This window comes from Tenrec ecaudatus, chromosome 2, assembly GCF_050624435.1.
Source record: "Tenrec ecaudatus isolate mTenEca1 chromosome 2, mTenEca1.hap1, whole genome shotgun sequence".
Lineage (NCBI taxonomy): Eukaryota > Metazoa > Chordata > Mammalia > Afrosoricida > Tenrecidae > Tenrec > Tenrec ecaudatus.
This window is the reverse complement of record NC_134531.1, coordinates 140,127,491-140,151,534: the sequence shown is the minus strand read 5'-3', so window position 1 is coordinate 140,151,534 and position 24,044 is coordinate 140,127,491. Positions and strand designations below refer to the sequence as shown.

The 24,044-nt window shown below is 40.9% G+C and overlaps 1 protein-coding gene across 2 annotated transcripts in view; it reads right to left on the bottom strand.

Annotated features, from left to right (window-relative positions):
* Positions 1-24,044, bottom strand: part of DDX46 (DEAD-box helicase 46) — a 65,642-nt gene that overhangs the window by 28,417 nt on the left and 13,181 nt on the right. For both annotated transcript variants that reach the window (XM_075541571.1, XM_075541572.1), the window contains exons 5-14: positions 21,244-21,409; positions 20,296-20,447; positions 18,840-18,953; positions 17,385-17,550; positions 16,615-16,735; positions 14,205-14,380; positions 13,118-13,239; positions 11,037-11,115; positions 9,247-9,329; positions 80-244 (exon numbers count right to left, since the gene is read on the bottom strand). In XM_075541571.1, coding sequence (XP_075397686.1) covers positions 80-244; positions 9,247-9,329; positions 11,037-11,115; positions 13,118-13,239; positions 14,205-14,380; positions 16,615-16,735; positions 17,385-17,550; positions 18,840-18,953; positions 20,296-20,447; positions 21,244-21,409 — 1,344 coding nt within the window. The remainder of the gene's footprint in view (positions 1-79; positions 245-9,246; positions 9,330-11,036; positions 11,116-13,117; positions 13,240-14,204; positions 14,381-16,614; positions 16,736-17,384; positions 17,551-18,839; positions 18,954-20,295; positions 20,448-21,243; positions 21,410-24,044) is intronic.

The following is a 24,044-nucleotide window of genomic DNA, read 5'->3' as shown; positions in this document are numbered from 1 at the left end:
ATAAAGACCAAAAATAGAATCACATATACACGATGTAAGCCTCAAGTGAGTTAGGGATTCCCTCAAAGATAGTACCCACCACTTGCTGCTCCACATCGGAGCACACCACACTCCTGCCTCCAACCTGCACTTCAATGGGTTTACTCAGGATTCTGCGGGCCAGAGCCTCCATTGCTCTGGGGAAAGTGGCTGAAAACATAACCGTCTGTCGATCAGGACGGACATTATCCACAATGCGCATGACCTGAAAACATCACAAATAAGTAGTGGTGAGAGTGGACTCCAAAAAATATAAGACATTAAAACTAAGTAGAAAGAACTTTTGGAAGGAATAAAAACCTACATCGCTGACCTTTCAACTTGTTAATTTAAGATTAACACAGTTGTTTTCCCCCAGTCGGCTCTTTCTCAGTTCCCCATATGATGAAGAGTCATCTTTGACTATTCCTCTTAGCATGTACCGCACAGGCAATCCATCAACAAACTCTGTAGTCTGTCTCAAACTGGATCTAGCAACCATACTTTACTACTATCATTTCTTTCCTTCATTTGTTCGGTCCATTTTAAAAAAAATTGAAATAGAGGACCCTGCTTTCATTGCTTTATGTTTTTTTTTAAAAAATCATGTTATTGGGGGCTCGTACAAATCTTATCACAATCCACACATACATCCATTGTGTGTCAAGCACATTTGTTACCCTCAACATTCTCAAAACAATTGCTTTCTACTTGAGCCCTTAGTAACAGCTCATTTTCCCCCTCCCTCCCTGCTCCCCCTCTCTCATGAGTCCTTGATAATTTATAAATTATTATTTTGTCTTATGTTACACTGTCCCACATCTCCCTTCACCCACTTTTATGTTATCTGTCTCCCAGGGAAGAGCTTATATGTAGATCCTTGTAATCAGTTCCCCCTTTCTATCCCGCCTTCCCTCCACCCTCTAGGTATTGCCACTCTCACCAATGGTCCTGAAGGGATCATCTGTCCTGGATTCCCTGTGTTTCCAGTTCCTATCTGTACCAGTGTACATGCTCTGGTTTAGCCAGATTTGTAAGGCAGAACTGGGATCAGGATAGTGGGGAGGAAGCATTAAAGAACTAGAGGAAAGTTGTGTTTCATCATTGCTACACTGCACCCTGACTGGTTCATCTTCTCCCTGAGACCCTTCTGTAAGGGGATGTCCAGTTACCTACAGATTGGCTTTGGGTCTCCATTCCACACTCCCCCGCATTCACAATTATATGATTTTTTGTTCTTTGATGCCTGATACCTGATCCTTTCGACACTTCATGTTCACAAAGGCTGGTGTGCTTTTTCCATGTGGGCTTTGTTGCTTCTAAGCTAGATGGCTGTTTGTTATCTTCAAGCCTTTAATACCCTAGACACTATATCTTTTGATAGCTGGGCATCATGAGCTTTCTTCACCACATTTGCTTATGCACCCGCTCTGTCTTCAGCAATTGTATTGGGAAGGTGAGCATCATGGAATGCCAGTTTAATGGAATAAAGTGTTCTTGCATTGAGGGAGTACTTGAGTAGAGGCCCAATATCCATCTGCTACCCTAATACTAAACCTATAAATATATGCACATAGATCTAGTTTCCCATCATCATGTATAAATGTATTTATACATGAACATGCCTGTATTTAGACTTCTATAAATGCCCTTTGCCTCCTAGTTCTTTCCTCTATTTCTTTTTACTTTCCTCTTGTCCCACTAACATGCTCAGCCTTCATTTAGGTTTCAGTAATTCCTCTTGTTTACATTGCCCTTGATCCATCCCTAGCAGGTCTCTTACACCCTCCTTGCCATACTCAGTCATTTTCTTTTTTTTTGTTGCTTTTTTTTACTCAGTCATTTTCACTGAATACTGAATACCTACTACATGCCAGGCATTGTTCTAAGGGTTAAGAACACACAATAAAGACGACATGTTGTGTATTCAAAGACCTTATATTCTAATGAGGGTGGACAGATAAAATAAGCAATATTGATAAAATGGTGATCGGAGATATGAAAGAAATACAACAATGATGGTAGACTTGTGTGGAAGTGGAGTGAGGCATCTATTACTCAAAGCTAACAGAGCACTAAAGGAGTCACGAAATCCTGCATTTCTTGTGGTGCCTCATAAGGAAAACTGCATAAGAAAAATGAAGAAGAATACTGAGAATGGTTTCCAGGAGACAATGGTGAGGGCTGGGAACAGAGTGGAGATCTTGCCAGAGACACAGAATTCTGGAGGTATGTTTTCAATCATACCAAGATGATACCAAAACCCAAACCCAGTGCCATTCAACGGATTCCAATGCATAGCGACCTTACATAGGCTTTTCAAAGTCGAAATCTTCATGGGAGCAGACCGACAGCCTCATCTTGAGCAGTCTACTGCTTAAGCAACAGCACCAGCCAGTAGGGCGCCACCAGGTGATAGAGTCTGCGAATGGGGCAGTCCTATCCTTGGCAGTCAGAATGCCTGGGTTCCTGATCCACTTCTCAGATTATTTCAACTGTCTCCTGGAGCCTTTACGCCTATCCCAACTCAAGCCTACTTTTAACTCAGTGACCACAATAATGGTTTTAAAACCTATCAAGATGAACCTTAAAAACACTGCTGAGATAAATAAATCAGCAAGACAAAGACTGTTTGAGTCCTCAAACTAAACTCACTACCAGTAACTCACTGCACCAGACCCAATGCGACTCACATCAATTCTACAGGACCCAGCTGAACTGTCCCACAAGGCTTCCAAACCTAATAAATCTTTACTGACGCAGATGGTCACATCTCTCACCAGGGAGTGGCCGGCTGGTTCAAACTACTGCCCTTTTTGTTAAAGCCGCGAGGCAGTCAGAGAGAAAAAGAAATGGGTTTACGGGCTGCTCGTGTAATCTCAACTTCTCGTTTTATAAGATATGGAAACAAGAATCAAAGAAACAATGTATAATACCTACAATATATAAACAACAAACCCCCCCACATTATGGCCTTGACAATCTCTTCAAAGGAACAACATAAACCTTCTTTTTCTAGAGTACCCATGACAGATCTTGGGTTTCTAGCATATACAAAAAAGGAGGATCAAAGGATAATTGTTTTCAGGAGACCAACGCTAACTCCATTGCTTGCCATCTCAAGAAGAGATATAAATATCTCCATGAAATAGAGTATAGCTCTCCTCCCTCTCTCCGTTTCTCTGCCACCTCGAGTGTGGTGGTCCGACTTCACCATGTCGTCTCATAAGACTTTCAGGATCAAGAGATTCCTGGCCAAGAAACAGAAGCACAATCGACCCATTCCCCAATGGAGTCGAATGAAAACCGGTAATAAAATCAGGTACAACTCCAAGAGAAGACATTGGAGAAGAACCAAGCTGGGGCTGTAAGGAGCCCCCTGAAGGGTGGCACGCATGGCCACATTTTCCCAGGCTCAAATTTTGTCCCCATCTGATGACTTGAACTTCTATTGGCAAATAATCTGGTTTATTCCTTAGTTTTTTGCTTCCTAATCAAGTTTAACAATAAATGATGTAAGGCTGTTGGTGTGAAAAAAAGAAACAGAGTATAAATCCTCTGCTTCATACCAGTCTACCACTGCACATGAGAGCTTAGAGCCAACCTGTGAATGCATCCCTATGGCCACTCAGAGGTGGGCAGCTGTCCCTAGACCGACCCTTCTCAGGGGTACAAGTCAGGGCGTCACTGACTTGCACCCTCTCATTTGGCTGTCAAGACTGCTGGCTACTAAAAAAAAGAAAAGAAAGAAACCCAACTGCTGGCTAACTTCCGACCCTATTTCCTCCCAAATTCATAGTACGCAATGATAGCGAGCTAGTCACAGACCACCAAGTAAGTCTTTAAACTTACTGACATTTCGTTTTAAGTCTCCATACCTGGAAGCTCTTAATAGACATTGTTAACACTTTCATTTGAATGCTTTAAGGTTTAAGTACATCCTGGTAGGTATTTTTATATAAACTAGTCATATATTTAGTGTTTCTTAGGGATAAAATTTTATATACACTTTGATATTTAATGATAAATGACTTCCTACTTAATAAAGATATTTTATGAAATCAATAGGATAAAATGCAATTAAATGGTAAATGACTTCCTGTTTGTTTTCATGCTTTCTCCCCTACTTCGTAGTCAGACCTTTACAGAGAGCATTTCCTTGCCTGGACTAGTCTTTCCAACCTAATCCTTCTCTTTGCTTCTCAAACAGATTCTTTCCTTAAGAAAAGGCTGAAAGCCCCAGTACTTTAGGTTCCCTTGTTATAAGACCACTGTACCCTGTTGCACTCCCCGGCAATTTCATACGAGTAATTTGCATATGCTCTTTGTCTCTATCTTATTTCTCACTGAACTATAAGTAACACGAAGGCACTAACATTACACCTGCCTTCAGCATTATAAAATGCACCATTTCCCATGACTGAAAAAAGATGAGGAGCACCTACATCCAGGCTAGCTGATGCTCCAGGGTGCTCCTTGTTCCACAAACAGACCCCGTGCCTCTGCTCAAACACCTGGACAAAAAGGACATCCAATAGCTACCCTCTCCACAAAGCAGCCCATCTCATCTCCAAACAATGCTTGTGCAGTCTGTGCATTAAGCTCAGATCAGGCTTCCCCACCAACTCTCATTCCATTCCTTGGCATCAGAAAGGATCAAGTCAATGCCTCTTTCACATGACAGACTTTCAAAGAGTTAAAGGATGCTATCAAAGCTTTTTACTTTGAGCTCAACAGCCCTCATTCCTGAACTATTTCTCACGTGGGTCAAGTGTTTCTATAATCCTGTTTACTCTCTTTTAAGCATACTCTATTTATATCCAATTTAGAATGTAGTCCCCCAAATCTCAACACAATGCATGCAAGCACTGTCGCCTGACAGGCAGGACGCACTTGGGGACTAGATGAACAAACGAAAGAGCATCCACCTAGTCCTTCCTCCAGAGGCAGTCCCCGGGGGTGAATGTGCAGCTTACTCTCTGATGCAGGGTTCCTGACCAATTCTTTTTTTTCCCCGCCAGTTTTTTATCAATTCTGTCCTGGCTGAAAAATGGAAGTTTTACAACTCAATGTCATGGTTACTGAAACAGGAGAAATGGCCGGTCACAGCTCCGAAATGGTGGAGAAGAGGCAGAGTCATCCCTCTCAGAAGCCTGCTGAGTCAGCCTCAATACTGGCAGGACTGCAGATAGCCACACGCAGTCCAAATGTTACGGTCGGCTGTCATTTTGAGCAGCGCTGCCACCTTTAAGTGTGACACCATCATCTCCAAAATCCTCCTTCATTGGCCCTCCCTTTGAAATGAGAACCAAGCCCTACTCACAACAACTTTGCCACGGCCATCTTTACTTGTGGCATTTAGATTACCAGAAAGGCTTCCCCCCTTTTTTGCTGTTCCCACATCCATCCCCAGCCCCCCAAATCCCACTGTCAACAAGTGGACTTATGCCAGCTCATGAGGACCCTAGCAAGAGAGAGGAGTTTCCAGGCAGGTTCCCCATGCTGCTACAAGCTCCACCTGCTGGGGAGCTGCTGCGGGGTGGGAAGCACCACCATCCTGCGGAGGAGCCAAACACAAGGGCCCTTTGCTGCAGTTACCCCAAATCCAGCCCACCGGCACTGCGCCGACCCTACAGAGGGATCCTGAGGCTGTGAGTCTTTGTGGGAGCAGATGGTGTCATGTTTCCCCCGAGAGGCTGTGGCTCCAACGGCCAGCCTTGGAGGGAGCAGTCCCTGAGCCAACCCAAGGGCAGTGCCAGGGCTCCCTTCTTGCACGACAGGAGGCTAACTAAGAACCGTGTGTGCAGTAGACAACTGGGGAGGTAGGGAAAGGAAAAATAAAGGATGAAAATAAGGAAGAAATGGAGAGCAGGGGCATGGGGCACTAACCTACCCAAGGGAGGGTATTGTTTCTATCTCCACAGGGAAAGAGGGACCAGACTTCAACCCAGTGCCCCAAGGTATGAATGCAACATTCTGGCATGGAGTAGGGAACCAGTGGAGAGGTCTGGGAGAATGGCTCCAGTACTAAATACTAAGTGGACGCCTGCACTCTGCCAGAAGAATTTATTTCAAAGGACAGCATTGAATCTGCAGCACCGGGAGAGGGACATATCTGATCAGAGCACACAGGAGCAGATGAAGGGGGAGAGAGTGGAGCACATCCTGGCCCACCAGGCCGTGAGGACAATGACCCCAATTAGAGCAGCCAGTCCACAGAGGGGAGCACATGGCCAGCCCCGCTATGAGATGACGTCTCTCACTGACCCATGGCCCTGCGGGGGACAACACCGGAGATAGTGTGAGAATTGCGCCCGATCTGATCCCACCACACAGAGGCAAAGCACTGGGGGAGTGCAGCGGAACAGCAAGGGAATGGAGCGGCAAAGTCCCCAGGGAATGCTGAAGATGGACTTTGGGGCAAAGGCGTGGTGCCCCAACAGACTGGACTGGAAAACACTCCTAAAGGCCAACAAACGATCCTTGAACTAACTACAGGCTCTTCTTTCTTGTGTTTTGTTCTCTGTCAGTGGTTTGTGGTATAATGTTGCTTGGTTTTGCTGTCTTGTATTTGTGCGTGTTATTATCTCCACGGTCTGTCTTAATAAGATAGGCTGGATGAACTATCTGGAGGAAAAACAAAGGGACCAACAATTCCGAGGGGAAACGGGATAGGAAGAGGTGGGGGGTAAGGAAGTGGTGTTAACAAACTCAGGGACAAGCGAACAGCAAGTGATCCAAATTGGCGGTGAGGTGGGTGTGGGAAGCCTGGTAGGGCATGATCGAGGGTAATGTAACCAAGAGGAATTGCTGAAACCCAGGTAGGGACTGAGCATGATAGTGGGACAGGAGGAAAGTCAAGGGAAATAGAGGAAAGAGCTGGGAGGCAAAGGGCATTTATAGAGGTCTAGATAAAGACATGTACATATGCAAACATTTATACATGAGAATGGGGAAACAGATCTATGTGCATATATTTATGGGTTTAGTATTATGGTGGCAGAAGGACATTGGACCTCCACTCAAGTACTCCCTCAATGCACAAATACTTTCTTCTATTAAATTGGCATTCTGAACCTAGTTCACCCCAATTAAAAAAAATATTAAATAAATAAATAAGCATTCTATGATGCTCACCCTCCTGACAACAACCGCTGAAGACAAAGTGGGTGAATAAGCAAATGTGGTGAAGTAAGCTGATAGTGCCCGGCTATCAAAAGATATAGTGTCTGTGGTTTTAAGGCTTGAAGGTAAACAATCAGCCATCTAGCTCAGAAGCAACAAATCCCACATGGAAGAACACACCAGCCTGAGTATTCACGAGGTTCTGAAGGATCAGTTATCAGGCATCAAAGAACAAAAAAATCTTATCGTTAGGTGCACACCTACATGATACAATCGCTGAGGACAAATGGGTGCATAAGCAAATGTGTCAAAGGAAGCTGATGGTGCGGAGCTATCAAAAGATATAGCGTCTGGGGTCTTAAAGGCTTGAAGGCAAACAAGCAGCCATCTAGCTCAGAAGCAACAAAGCCCACATGGAAGAAGCACACCAGCCTGTGTAATCACGAGGTGTCGAAGGGATCAGGTATAAGGCATTACCAGAACAAAAAAATCTTACCATAGTGAATGAAGGGGGAAGTGCAGAGTGGAGACCCAAAGCCCATTTGTCGGCCACTGGACATCCCCTTGCAGAGGGGTCTAGGGGAGGAGATGAGTCAGTCAGGGTGCGATGTAGCACCGATGAAGAATACAGCTTTCTTCTAGTTCCTAAATGCTTCCTCCTCACCACCACCACCCCCCCCCCCGCCCCACACACACTATCATGATCCGAATTCTATCTTGCAAGTCTGGCTAGACCAGAAGATGTACACTGGTGCAGACAGGAGCTGGAGACACAGGGAATCCAGGGCGGATGATACCTTCAGGACTAGGGGTGTGAGTGGCGATAATGGGAGGGTAGAGGGAGACTGGGTTGGAAAGAGGAAACCGATTACAAGGATCTACATGTGACCTCTTCCCTGGGGGACGGACAACAGAAAAGGGGGTGAAGGGAGACGTCGAACAGGGCAAGATATGACAAAACAATAATTTATAAATTATCAAGGGCTCATGAGGGAGGGGGGGCAGAGGGAGGGGGGGGGGGAAAGAGGACCTGATACAAAGGGCTTAAGTGGAGAGCAAATGCTTTGAAAATGATGAGGGCAATGAATGTACAGATGTGCTTTACAAAATTGATTTATGTATGGATTGTGATAAGAGTTGTATGAGCCCCTAATAAAACGTTTAAAAAAAAGAACCGTGTGTGCATATCTTCACAAATTCTTGATGGAACAGGAGAAGGTCTCGTTCGTAAGCCAAGCATGGCTTGTACCTTAGTTCTATCACTGTAGTCTATGGTTCTATATAGTCATATTTGGAATTTTTGACATATATATAGTCTTTGACATTGCTTTTAAGAAAAACGTGGAAAATCTTTTAATATGCCTCTCTAAGTTGATATCCCAGGAATTCTGTACTACAGCAAATAACATGTGGAGGAGTTCAAAGATCTAAACTATACAAAACATATTGGGCTTTGGCTTTTTGATTTTACATTTGAAATAACATGGACTATTATTAGTCACGGAACAGGTACAAGCATGATTTCAAACAATTTACTTGGAAGCAAAAAGAAAGCTATGAAAGCCTAAGCGTCTGTTAAGGAGTCCTGGTGGCACAATGGGTAAACGCTGAGTGGTTAACTGAAAAGTCCAGGAACTCCCATAAACGTGAGCGCACAGGAAACCCTACAGGAGAGTTCGGCTCCTGACCTACAGAGCGATGGGCTGGAATCAATGTGACGGCAGGCACCCACAAAGCTTCCAGGCGTAGTCCTTCCATTGGTAGCCAGCCGCAGTGGAGAAAGGCCTGGCAATGTGTTTCCTTGAGGAGCACAGTGAGCAAGCCCCGACGGCGCAATTTCACTTTGCAACACCTGACACTCTCGCTTGCTGCCAGCTACGGGCAGTTACCCACAGCTCAGGAAAGCCTGAACCATCACCTTCTGAGCAGATTTTATCAGGACTTAACAACATAAAGATGTACTTCAATTAGCTATGTCCCCCACTCACTGTCATACTAGGAGACAGATTACGAGTGAAATTCAGAAGCCACATCAACATTTCATCCACACGGCACTCCCTCCCTCAGAAGGGCTTACATTTACACCAGGAAACATGTGATTACCTGTGGTTCAAAGCCCATGTCAAACATTCTGTCTGCTTCATCTAAAACAACATACGTCACCCTTCGAAGATTTGTGACCCGACCTAAAATGAGAAAAAATAAAGACAAAGAGAAAACTGAAAATCAGTGACAATTCATTTTGTGACTACCAAGAACTTTAAAAAACTGTAAAGGGAACTAAAATGCCTGACTTAAAGGGGTAGATTAAGTATCTTTAAACAGCGAAAAACTGTTTTGGTCTACAATGTCTTTATCTAGTGGCAAATACTTTCTGACAATGGGTATATGAGGCCCTTTATTTGTCAAACTCGTCTCTTGCATACCATCGTAGGGCCTGAAGAACCTGTAAAATTCAGAAAACAGCCCTCTCCAAAACACATCATAAAACTAAGACTGAGAGGAAGCATGGAGCCACATCAGCCTTTATCTGACAGCATCACCTAGGAAAAAACATATTAGAGATTACAGCGTATGTGTGGGAGGCAAGGTCCAGTGCTAACTATTTCAGGCGCAGAAACCTTCTATTTACGTTATTCTACAACTGACTCCCACAGCGAGAAACATCTACTGGCACGTCAAACAGTAATGAGAAGCTATTTATCATCAAAAGGTAACTACTAAAAACATTAAAACATCAAACGCATCACATAAATACATTTTACAAAGATACAAATTCAATTTCATTAACTGTTCCTACCGACTTACATAAATAGAGCTGATTTTTTGAACAGTAAAAAAAAACTACACACACACACACACACCCTTTCTGAAGGATTAACAAAGCATTTTATCCACAGTGGAATCAATCTCTTGGCAAAATCATCTCTAGGCTGCTAATAAAGATAAACCAAAAGGAGAAGGGGAAAAGGCAAAATTAATTAAGATGAATTTCAGGAGACTTAATCAATGTAGCATTGAAAACAAAAACAAACCAACAGATTAATTAATCAGTATAAAAACCCCAAGCTTTTCAGATGCTGTGTAAGTATAATAACTTGTCAACGTCAATGCCATTTTGCCAACTTTATGTAGGATTAGGAGTTTGTACACAAGTGCAAGCAGAGTGCTATAAGAAACATGCATTTCACGCACAGTTTAAAACTCTTGTTTACACTGAATATTTCTATAAAAACTCGTGAAAGTATTTTATCAAAAAACTAGAAATGGGGCAAAATAATCTCTCTGTTATATTAAAGCACTCACCAGTAACATTTGTAGCCCCAGTTAGCTTCACAAGGTTGGGAACAGCATTAAATTACCTACCTTGGATGGTTTAAGTCTCGGAAGCCCAGTTCTATAAATCTTGAAGGGCCTTTCTCCACAGAAGTTAAATAATGCCAACAGTTTAGTAACAGTTTTGACAAGAAATAAATAATTTAACAGTGCACAACAGTTGAGCTAAAACATGCAATACTTACAAAAGATAAAATTTCTTGAAGCTGCAATATTTTAATTTATACAGTATTGTAAGAAAATGCTACTTCCTCTGGGGGGAGTAATTATAGGTTCTGTAACACAGAATAGCCCCCACCCTTTTATAAGCAAAGGTAGACCCCACATGGATGAAGAATCAGCACAGGTGCCCAGAAGGGGAGCTAGTCCTGTAAAAACATTTAAAATGAAATTCCAAAAATCTTATGAACACATACAATCATAAACTTATTACAATACAAACTTTAAGATATTACAGCTTTAAGAAGAAATGTAGACACCTTTTGGTGGTTTCTTATACCTGCTTTACTAAAAATGTACAGAATTCAAAACTGAGAGAAAAGAAAACACTGACTTACCACTGTTAGCTGCTAACATGTCAATCATTCGACCAGGTGTGCAAACAATAATTTCAGCACCTCTTTTCAGCTCAGCAATCTAATAAAAAAAGATGAAATTTTATAGTCTATTTACTACTAATGCTTTAAAAAAAAATAACACGAGCTAAAAAGCCTCCATCTGAGACCTGGTTTGAAGAGTCCGAGGCACCATGGTTAATTCCTTAGAACACTGCACTCTCACTAAAGTGCTTAAAGTCTGCCCTGAATGTTGAATGAATGGAAACTAGGCACTTTCACCAATCTTCAATTGCCACTATTCCACAAAATCAAGAGAAAAACATGAGAGGGGTAAATAAAGTGATGCAATGTTTTCCAAATTAAAAACTACTGTTAGTGAATCAAGAAATTAATGTAGTAGCTCACAACCAAAATTTTAAAATGCAGTTCAAAAGAAAATATTAGAGTAGATTCTATGAAACTTTTGTTTCATTTCCATATAAATGTAATAAACATGAAGGTACCAAGTTAACCAAATTAAAGTTTGGTCATCATCAAGTGAATCATGAAATCAATTTCTCTAATTTAATTTGGTAAAATGTATTACTATCGATTGTGGTAACACATTACAGATGCAGATAAACTTAGAAAATGAACGAAGTTCAAGTGCCTTAAGAGTAACAGTTGGGATAAAAAAACGAACATTCCTGAAATCTGTTATTACACTCATCCTAAGAAAGGGTCTTGTGGTGAAGTTGATAAAAGTCTGACTAAATTGATCCCTGTCTTCTGGATCACAATACACATTAGCTTAGGAATAAGTAGGGGCCTAAAAAGAATAAAACCTGTGACAACTTTGTATAATCTAAGACTTGAATAGTTTATTTAAATATATTATTGTTGTTTAGATTTTGAAGGAAGAAGGAATGTGAGATTATCCAGGAATATGCCCATGTTTCATGGATAAGGCTCTTTAGATGAAGAGGCCCTGGTGGTGCCATTGGTTAGGTGCTAAGCTGGCAACAGGGAGGTCAGCGGTTCAAGCCCTCCAGTTGCTCTGCAGGAGAACGTCATGGTTCCTTATGAAGCTCTAATCTGTCCTACAGAGTCACAGTAAGTCAGAAGGACCTGGACAGGAGCAGGTTCAGGTTTGGTAGCATTCAGATCAGTGCTCCATCTTTCTATTTAGATTTGGGGTGATTACAAGATGTACCGTCTAGGAAGCAACCCACATTTGCCACATGGAAGGTGAGGAAGGGAACACCAAACCCCCAACCCCATTTAAGTTTATCCGAAAGCCAACTTATCAGTTGCTGTCAAAGCAATTCCAACTCTGGGTAACTGTGTCAGTGCACAACTGCAAGCAACAGTTCTAGTTTTGCTTGTTTCATATGCACTAAAACACATGTTAATTCAACTGTTGCTGCATGTGCAGTGACATCCACAGGACTTGCTAGTGATTGATTTTTCACAAGTTGATCACCAGATCTTCCTTCCAAGAGGCCTCTGGGGGACTTAGAAGCTCCAACCCTTTAAGTTAGCAACTGAGCACATGAGCGACTTGCATCACTCAGGCAACCCTCAGCCCCGCTCCTTCCAACAACTAAAGCAAAGCAGTCTACGTGTGCTGTTCTTTAGAAGACACCTGGAGAAATGCTGAACTAAAGAGAGTCAAGTTTTGCATAAATAATTCTTGCTTTTAAAATTATTTAAGGATGAAGATGCAGGTGTGACTAATGCACACTCAACTCATCACCACCCTTTACAGATGTCAGCACAGACTAGACACAAAATGTTAGCTCTCGGGTAAACTCCAGCACATGCTGACCCGGTAACTTGGACAACTTATTTTTCTAAATATTTCCTTATGGGTAAAATGGGGAAATTACTCCTCGGGCCAGAGAAGAGTGGGGAGATGGAATGGACCAAGAGAGTACTAATATAAAAATGGCTACAAAATTCTAAAATACAGCGTTAGCTTAATTCATACTATTATTTTCATACTTCATATGCCTTAACATTTTAGAATCAACGGCTACTCCACAGCACACTGAAATGGAAAATCAATTTAAGAAAACAGAACTGAATGTCACTTTGGCTACCTGCTCACTGATCCCTGTTCCTCCATAAACACAGACGACTCTCAGCCCCAAGGTCTTCGAGAACTTCTTACATTCTTTAGTGATCTGCAGAGCCAGTTCTCGAGTTGGAGTCATGATGACAGCTGGAAAGACACATACGTCACAAGCTAACCACCAACATTCTTTCCAGGCTACACTTTTTAAATAGTGCAATAAAATGTAAGGTCTTCAATGAAGTGCAGACCTCTTAGTCTAGCTTTCATTTTAATTTGCCTTTTGCATTTCTGAAAATTCCGTTTTCAGCAGTGATTCCCCTGAAGGATCATTTTCAGAAACTAGAGTGACAAGAACATGCTTCAGGAAGACAAATGAGGGCCAGTCAACCCCCACAAAAATACTTGTGCGTTGGATAAAATACAAATTGCAGAGCAAAGAAATTAAAGTGACTCACTGGGCAGCAGAAGCCATACCACTATGCCAAAAACAAGCTAGCTCTGAGGGGTCCGTACGGGAGAAAGACACTGTGCCCTGTTTCCCAAGGACAACTGAAAACCTCTCCAAGACGTAGAAGAAACATCTGCCAAAAGGGATCAAAGTTGAATCTGAAGGCTAATCCTGAATGAGATGCTAACATTTTAACATTTTATGGCCCCCGCAAAGGGGGGAAAACATGAGGAAGCATCAAAGTTTACAGAAAATTCCATTATCTTTGGATTCCATTCTTCTGTAAATTCTTTGAAGTTCCTGTATACTCTTCCCTACTATCTTCAATGTTGCGTTCACTGATACCGAGCTGGGAACAAACCTCAACAAAAATAAACGGATAGATGCATGAGGAGTCTACCTGCCGAGTCACAGTTTAAAAACTGAGCTGTGCCAGGAGAGGCTGTTTTGTACTTCTGAGATGTCATTCCAGAGCACTGAAGATTCTCACTCCACCTGCTGGTAAGGGGAAATCAGCCCCAAAGTGCCAAATTGATCAAGGAAATGTACATAAAGATATCTTTATTGTCATATACAAGTATAATAGAAAGTACCAGGTCTGTCTGGTTAACTGAGAGTAACACTGTTATCTGGAGAAGAATAATGCAAATGAAAGGAATTTTACCTATTGGTCCCTCTCCTTCTTCCAGCGACCTCTGATCCATGATGTGTCTGAACATGGGCAACAGAAAAGCAATGGTCTTCCCACTTCCTGTCTTGGCGATGCCAATCAAGTCTCGTCCAGACATTATGGCAGGGATTGCTTGGGTCTGGATTGGTGTGGGCTTTTCATAGCCGTGCCTTAAGAAGAACAAGAATCAAATGACTCTCAGGCGGCCATAAGAACAAGCAATAAAAAAGAGACAAAGAAAGTACTCGTACATGTTCAAATGGAAGAACTTTTACAATATTAAGAATGGGTGTAGCAGAAGGACATTGGGCTTCCACTCAAGAACTCCCTCAATGCAAGAATACTTTCTTCTATTAAATTGGCACTGTATGATGCTCACCTTCCTGCCACAACCGCTAAAGACAAAGCGGGTGAATAAGCAAATGTGGTGAAGTAAGCTGATGGTGCCCGGCTAGCAAAAGATATAGCGTCTGGGGTCTTAAAGGCTTGAAGGTAAATAGCCATCTAGCTCAGAAGCAACAAAGCCCACATGGAAGAAGCACACCAGCCTGTGCGATCACGAGGTGTCGAAGGGATCAGTTATCAGGCATTAAAGAACAAAAAATCATATCATTGTGTGCTCACCTCCATTATACAATCTCTGAAGACAAATGAGTGCATAAGCAAATGTGGCGAAGAAAGCTGATGGTGCCCGGCTATCAAAAGATACAGCATCTGAAGTATTAAAGGCTTGAAGTTAAACAAGCAGCCATCTAGCTGAGAAGCAACAAAGCTCATATGGAAGAAGCACACCAGCCTGTGCGATCACGAGGTGTCGAAAGGATCAGGTATCAGACATCATCAGAACAAAAAAATCTTCCCATAGTGAATGAGGGGGGAGAGTGTGGAGTGGAGACCCAAAGCCCATTTGTAGGCCACTGGAGATCCCCTTGCAGAGGAGTCTCAGGGAGGAGACGAGCCAGACAGGATGCGACGTAGCAATGATGAAAAATATAACCTTCCTCTAGTTCTTAAATGCTTCCTTTCCCCCCTCCCCTCACTATCATGATCCAATTCTACCTTGCCAGTTTGGCTAGACCAGAGGATGTACACTGGTACAGATAGGAATCAGAAACACAGGGAATCCAGGACGGATGATCCTGTCAGAACCAGTGGTGTGAGTGGCGATATTGGGAACGTAGAGGGACGGTGGGTTGGAAAGGGGGAACCGATTAAAAAGATCTACATGTGACCCCCTCCCTGGGGGACGGACAACAGAAAAGTGGGTGAAGGGAGACATCAGACAGGGCAAGATATGACAAAATAATTTATAAATTATCAAGGGTTAATGAGGGAGGGAGGGAGGGAGGGAGGGAGAAGGGAGAAATGAGGACCTGATGCCAGGGGCTTAAGTGGAGAGCAAATGTTTTGAGAATGATGAGGGCAATGAAAGCACAAATGTGCCTTACATAATTGATGTATGTATGGATTGTGGTAAGAGCTGTATGAGCCTCTAATAAAACGATTAAAAAAAAAGAATGGGTAAGATATGTCAATAAAAATATTATCCCCCCGCAAAAATTTAAGTTAATTATAAGCACATCAAAACAGGTCACATGCTGCATGAATTCATTTACAAGAAATGTTCAGAATAGACAAACCTATAGAAGTAGAATGTAGATCTGAGGTTGCCTAAGGTGGAGAAGGGCAAAAAACTGATGGGTAATGGATTTCTTTTGGAGATTGCAATGCAGTGAACTATTTAACATGGCTCTTCTAGTTGTGGTGAGGGATGTTTTTCATTGCAAAGTGGGGTGTTTTCAGGTGTTTAATTGGGGGTACTAGAACTGACAGCCTTTGGGCGGTCTCTGTTGGCAATCTTAAGAGAGATTTGTTGTCTGACAAGGACAGGGGCCAAGTCAAGTGGCTGAAAGAAGCGTGAGGTCAGTCTTGACTGTACAAGTGCATCTGCGCATTCTCAGCTGAACTATACCTAACTTCCTAAGAAACCTGGAATCATGATCATTGTGAGCAGCGTGACCCCTGCAATGAACTATCCAATCCAGCTGAAAAGTAGAGTGTGCTGTTGGGCAGGGAGGCTCAGAAAAGGCTTCATAGAGACAGAAGATGGGGGTGTGTCTGACCTCTGCCCTGTGGCAATTGAGCCTGGGAGCCAGAGGTCAAATGTGGCCCTCACATGATTTCTTCAGGGATAATGAAAATTTTCTAAAACTAGGGAACAGTTTCACAACCCTGCAAGTATACTAAAAAACAATGAACTGTACACCCCTAAACAGTAAACTCGGTGGTATGCAATGAAGTTGATGAACATCTCAGTGTGAAAAGGCAACAAGGAAAGATGTATAACAAAGGGCGGTGTTAAATAGCAAGACACTGAAAAATATGACACCACGGACTCACTCACTTTTTGAGGGAATTTAAGATCTTCATGGAAATTCCACACTGGACCCAAGATTTAATTGGTTTGGGGCAGCCTTTCCCCTTGACTGTAATGCCCTCCATTTCCAATCGAAATACATTCACTTCTACAAAACAAAATCCAGATGAAAAACTGACATTGTTCTTTTGTGGGTGCCTTGTACTGTTCAATTAGGCGTGGTGAGATTAAGACTCGTTAACTCTGCTTTTAATGCTATGAGATAATGCTACAGGAGCGCTCCTGGAAGAACTTAGAAGACAATGAAAGTAATTGCTCTTGCCACCGACTAAGGACAAACAGAAATATTTCAATTTGAATAATCTGGGTTTTGTTTTGTCTTAAATTGCAGCAACAGTAAAAGAGTAAATGACAAGCAATATAACTATTTTTCCCCAGACTCACTCACACTACCCTTATACAAATTTATACTGTGTAACTCTCAAATCCCATAAGAAAAACGTTGGCAGAAATCTCTTTATTTGCCAACTTCCAATCCTGAAGCTGCAACTACACGAGCCAAACGAAGTTCATTTTTTAAATTTAGTGTTTCTGGTAACATCCTGATTCCCATTCAATAGGTTTCCATTGTCTAGCTCCCTCTCCCTTAGCTGGTAAACCAGGCCACTCCTCTCACTCATCCTACCATATGGAGGCCCAGATACATTCCACCTCCAGCACTACCACGCCCGCTCCCAGGGTGAAGGACACGAACCTCCCCGGCTCCCATTATAACAAATAAATTAAATGACACTTACCCTCTTGAGACATTTTTGCTAGTTCTGGAACTTCAACATAGAAGTTTTTTCTAAATGGTTCATATTCAATTTTTCCATGATCAACGGGTTCTAGAAGCTTCCTCTGTTTTGTCTGATAGCCTGTAAGGGCTGTCTGAAGATCAACTTCTTCTTCCTCTGAAGAATACTAAAGTTTAAAAGAAAGTTAAGAATTAGTGCATTATCCTTTTTCCTTTATAGCAAGCAGTAGTTCGAGCTTTTAAAATACTCCTCTCTCCCAGACATTACAGCTCTTACCTTTTCTCTAAATAGTTTCCATTAAGTCCTTTCTTTTTTTTTCAATTTCTTTTTTTTAATTATTTTTTATTAGGGGTTCATACAAATCTTATTACAATTCATATATACATCAAGTGTGTAAAGCACATTTGTACATTCATTGCCCTCATCATTCTCAAAACATTTGCTCTCCACCTAAACCCCTGGCATCAGCTCATTTTTTTCCCCTCCCTCCCCGCTCCCCCCTCCCTCATGAACCCTTGATCAAGGCTAGACACATCCTTACAAAAGCGGACTGCCACATCTTTCCCCACAGGCCAATGGTAGTTAGTTCCCTGAAGACTTCAGCACTGCCCCACAGGTTACTCTCAGGGCTACGCCATCAAAGGCAAACCTCATTGTCACTTTGAAACCTCCACTGTCTGTCACTTTTTGTGAAAATAGATCAGTGTAGGAAGGATTTTCCTCTTTAATTTCTTTTTAGCTTTTTTTACAAGTTATTTATAATCCCATGAAAATAATAATCTGTAACTTATTAAGGGTTCATGAGGGAGGGCATATGGGGGAGGGAAGGGGAAGAAATGGGGAGCTGATATCAGGGGCTCAAGTGGGAAGAGAATGCTTTGAAAATGGTGATGGCAGCCTATGTGCTAATGTGCTTGACACACTGGATGAGTGTATGGATTGTGATAGGGGATGTAAGAGCCCCCAATAAAAGTATCTAATAATAATTAAAAAAAAGAGAGCCTAAAAAAAGTTACAATCCCAATATAAAGCTAACGTAGTACAGAAATTCTTAGAGGTGACCTTAATAAACTTTGTGTACAATAATATATTGCTGTTCTATCTTTACAACACATGTTAAGAGGAAGAAACTTAATTGATTATCATTTCATTTATTCCATTTCTCTTATGTGCCTGAGGCATTCCCAAGAGAGGAAACCCTCTCAGTGGACACATAGCAAGAGGCCAGAGAACGTTTTATTTTGTTTTTTATTAAGGCTGCCACCGCTCTCCGGGGGCCGCCTCCAAAGTCATGCAGCGGCAGCCGCCGAGAATGTCCTATTGACTTGACAGTTCAACTGCAATTCGATTGAGGATAGAGATTCTTCCTTCTAGGAGTTTGTTACTAAACTGATATTGCTTTCTCGTAAGCATGTCTCAGAGAGTGACACAGAGTCAAAGTGCATAAGGAATCACCTCCATGGCGTCCTGGTCATTCTCCATGAGCTCCCCTTTCTTCTTATCGGCATCTACGACCGCTTTCTTGGTAGTCACGACTGTGACAACTTTTGTGACAGTTGGTCCAGACTTCTAAAATCAAAGAAATATAAAACACTTCATCAAGCATAAGGATAACTATTACAACCCATGGGGAAAATAAATTAACTTCAGTTTTAGAGACATCTTAATAAAAAGCTCTGTTCTTTATTAGTTTATATAAATTTTTAATGTAACATAGAATTGCTTTATGTTTTATAACACATTAACTTATACATAGTTTATCACAAAGCCATTACAGATATGAGTACATATTTAAAAAATACTATTAAATGGTATGTTCAGTTATTTACCAACCCAACCACAGTTCTAAGGTCTTACGATAACCCCACAAACAAGTGACGTAACCCAAAGAAGATTTAGTCCAATTAAACAATAATGTCTGCATTAAGCAATACACTAAGATTTAGCGAACAATAAAATTGACAACAACAACCTAACGGATAGATCAGCGGTTCTCAACCTGTGGCGGGTCCACCCACATGCAGATATGCCCACATACAGGGTGAAGACTGTTACCCACGCTACACGATGCTTCCAGACAAAATTTCATGCATTTGTAATTAGAAATAAACATTTCACAATGTATTCTATTGTTTTTGTGATTAATCACTATGCTTTAATTGTTCAATTTGTAACAATGAAAATACATCCTGCATATCAGATATTTACATTATGATTCATAACAGTAGCAAAATTACAGTTATGAAATAGCAACGAAAATAATTTTATGGTTGGGGGCCACCACAACCCGAGGAACTGTGTTACGGGGCTGTGGCGTGAGGAAGGTTGAGAACCCCTGGGATCTATGAAAACCTTAGGGAGGCAGAAAGTTTGTGTTAACAACAGTGAAATACAAGTAGCTTCAAAAGTTCATGGAAAAACTTTAGTATCTTTCAATTCTATTTTTCCATGAACTTTCTGAAGCCCCAAGTTTAGAAAGGGTTGAGAAAAGTGGCAGAACTTGAAGAATGTAATCAATGTCACTGAATTGTACATGTAGAAACCATTCAAGCACAGTCTATTTTGTTGCGTCTAATTTCACTTTAAAATGTAATTAGAAATCAGAAGCATAAATATCACTGCTCTACTTTATAATTTACATGGAAAGAAACAAGAAATAAACAGTTAATTTACAAAGGTAATAAATGCTATGAAAAATAGAGTGGGCCTAATAAAACGATTAAAAAAACCTTTAAAAAAAAAAGGAAGAAAAACAGAGTGGGGTCACGGGGCACACCGGGTGTGCTGGGGGTCTGAAGGCAACCTCTACGTAAAAATACTCAACAAAGGTACTGAGAGACTCGTTTTAGAAACAAAACATTTAAAACTAAAATTCACCTGTTTCTCTTGTCTTAAAGAGACAACTCCTTACCTTTTCATTTCCCCCACCACCTTTCACACTTCTCATGTTAAACTTTTTGACTTCCTCTTTCACTTCTTCCATGTACGCATCTAATGGATCTAGCTCCTCGTCTTCCACTTCATTTCCCTCCTTTTCAGCCTCCGCGGGGTCGTCTTCATCATCTAAAATGTCACAGGGCAAATTCGTTGTACATGTGTTTCAAATACAAAGATTCTACGCTCAGATCACAAGCCAGCAGTGGAGCCTTTGTTCTCCTGCCCAAGCATCAGGATCTGCTGTCCACTTCACCACGCCACAGTTCACACACTTTGAATTAGAAGCGTCTACATCCAGTTCGTATTGCTTTGGGGGGAAATGGAGACTAAGATTGAATAAATTTAGAAAATAAATGATAAATTATTTAATGGAAACAAGAAGAGGAAGATTATGATCCCAAAACCAAAGCCCTGTATGTATTAGATTTTAGTTACACTGTTAGAAACAAAACTATAAAATAAAATTTTGTTAATTTTATTTCCTTTCCTTCAGTTATTTTTCTTTCATTCACCAATAGAAATAGTATATCACTAAGTCAAGACAATTTAATATTTTTTAAATGACGGAGACATTAGGATCCCAGACAGAATCCATTCATTTACTTAAACCATTCTATCATGCTTTCCCAGGAAACAGCAAAATCCCATTTTTCTGTAAGTTTCCATAATCACTCTCAAAATTAAAAAAAGCACTGTCTTTTTTTCCCCAGGGACTTGAAAGTGTACCCTACATCTGTCCTCATTGCTAGCATTTGCATTAGCAATGAAAATATCAGCTACTTACTGACCAGACCCAACTTCCTACTGGTAAGATAAAAACAGCAGTTCTTACAGAACATTATGCTACAATTTGAATGTTAACATAAACATCGTGTGAGCGAGTCACTGTAATTCTATGAGACAGGTCAGCAAACAAAGGTACCGTCATCATCCTCCAAGCTCCACTTTTTCCCTTGCTTCATCTCTTCAATTTCCTTTTTCAACTCTCCTATATTTTCCATGGCTTTTTTACGTTGTTCCTCTCGCCATTTTTCTACACGCTCTTTTCGCTTTCTCATTTCTTCTTCCAGCTTATTCTGGTCAAAGTTCTTGTTTTGAAAAAAGAGAAACAGACCCAACAAAATGAAGACGAGAACGCCAGGTGACATTCAAATGGCTACTCCAGATTATTCTTTAAAGATTTTAAAAAGAATGTTTGTACATGTCCATTTGTGGATATACAAGGAGTTTAAAAATTACATGATCTTTAGTTCAAATTTTCTATAAAATTTTTTAAACCCTCCACATATCCTAAATGTAGACCATATTTAGATGATTACAGATCTTTTGGTAAATATAACCATGAATATGTTTTCAAAACAAAATCAATGCTAAACAATAAGAAACATCTCCAACTTAGATGAACCATTTCAAACACTAAAAATAAATTCTTTTATTTAGAAGAAATATGCATACATTAATTCCTTCCTCAAAATAGAAACAATGAATTAATAAGAAAATTTCCCTAATCGCAATTTTAAATCTTCTCTAATTCTCCAAGGCAGTCTCCAAAGAAAGTAAATGTTCTTTGTTTTGTAATTTTTTATTATAAATTAACATGTAAATGAAAGCTGCAAAATTCATTTTACATGGGAGGGTGGTGGGAGGGTGGGGTGAAAAGGGGGAACCGATTACAAGAATCTCCTCCCTGGGGGACGGACAACAGAAAAGTGGGTGAAGGGAGACGTAGGACAGGGCAAGATATGACAAATATAATTTTATCAAGGGTTCATGAGGGAGGAGAGAAATGAGGATCTGATGCCAGGGGCTTGGGTGGAGAGCAAATGTATTGAGAATGATGAGGGCAATGAATGTACAAATGTGCTTGACACAACTGATGTATGTATGGATTGTGGTAAGAGTTGTATAAGCCCTTAATAAAATGACTTTTAAAAGAAATTCATTTTACAATTTACAACATAATTATAAAGTTTTGTTCTTTGTAGCCTTCTTTGGTATAACATTTCTACAAATAGAACGTTTTTTTTTAAATAGCCCTCCTTCTAAAGACTTTATCAAGCATTTTTTTAAGAGGTGGAAGCAAGCCACAATCACGTACATAAAGGAAAAATTCCAAAAATGTCATGGCAGCAGTGTTTTGGGAATCTGGGACCAGAGAGAAATGTGTATTACTTTCCAAATGTTCTATCAAGGACGTATCTATTGTACTATGTCTGTAAGTTTAAAATGTATTTAATGAAGCTGCTGATAGACCACCCCCACTAGCCACAGGCAAGGGTCCTGAAGAGCCTTACTATCAGACAGAAATCATTTAATCTGTCGAACATGATACTGGGTCAACTGATCTCTCTATTGACCCAACCTGAATTTGTTCTAGATGCAAGACTGTCTTGCCAGTCCGTTTTCCATGACAAAAATTTCTTCCCTGGCTTTTTAAATATTGAGGGTGGTCTCTTCTTTCTTTCCCATTATTTGTATTTTTATCTGTTCTTATTATTTACTTTATCCTTACCACATACATATTAATATGTTAAATAGCTTTGTCCCTCATCTTATGGCCTATATAAGAGATCCCCATCTAGTCATTCAATAAAAGAAACTTGATCAGAAACCAGTCATGTAAGAAGTCCCACACTTAGTTTATATGCTTAGCTACTCTGCTCAGCAAGATGGGTCCTTTTTAAAAAGCATTATTAAAAGTAAATAATTTTTTTAAAAAAAACCTACCACTTTAAAATGGTACAAATAGGCAGCTACAAAGGAGCGCTGCTGGCACCATGGGTTATACACGGGGCTACCGGCTGCACACTTGGCAGTTGAAACACATCACCCACTCCACAGGTGAAAGATGAGGTGCTCACTCCCATAAAGATTACAGCCACAGAAACCCGCAGCAGCTCAACCCTATCTTCTAGGGTCACCACTGAGTCAGAATCAACGCAATGGTACCGAGTTTGAGGGCTTTTGTTTCTGAATTTTCTATATATTTTTTGGCAGTTCAAAGAAAACTGTTGTCAATAAATTTAAGAAAATTATTGTTTTTAAAAAGAAAATTCATTTTATAAATTTTTGTGTTCATATTTTTATTCACATATTTTAAAAAATGCAACTCAAAATAAGTTACTCTTTACCTTTAAATAGACTTGTTAAATTAAAACTTGGAGGGGGGAGCAAGGAGGGAGGAGGGAAATGAGCAGCAGATATTAAGGGCTCAAGTAGAAGGCAAATGTGTTGAGAATGATGGCCACAAATGTACATATGTTCTTGACACAATGGATGGATGTATGGATTGTGATAAGAATTGTATGAGCCGCCAATAAAATGATTAAAAAAATTAAAATTGGGGGAAAAAATTAAAATTTGGAATGTCATGGTGAAAAGGCTGAGGGGAAGCACACATTCCCCTATTTTTAAAATCTTAAGTCTACACGTGTACAATTTTGTTGGAAGGCAACGATGGAAGGCAATCCATCAGAATGTTCAGTGCCTGGATCTACTGTCAGTCATTCATTGCTCACAATTTTCTCTCCACGACAGAAGCCCTAGGGGAGCCATGGTGATGGTACAGTAAGCTACAAACTGAACTGCGAACCACAAGGTCAGAGGTTTGAACCCATCTGGCTCTTTGAAAGAGAAAGATGAGGCTGTCTGTTCCTAAAGAGATTGAGAACAATAAGATTAAAGGAGCAGTTCTGCTTGTCTACACAGCTGCTGTGCGTTGGA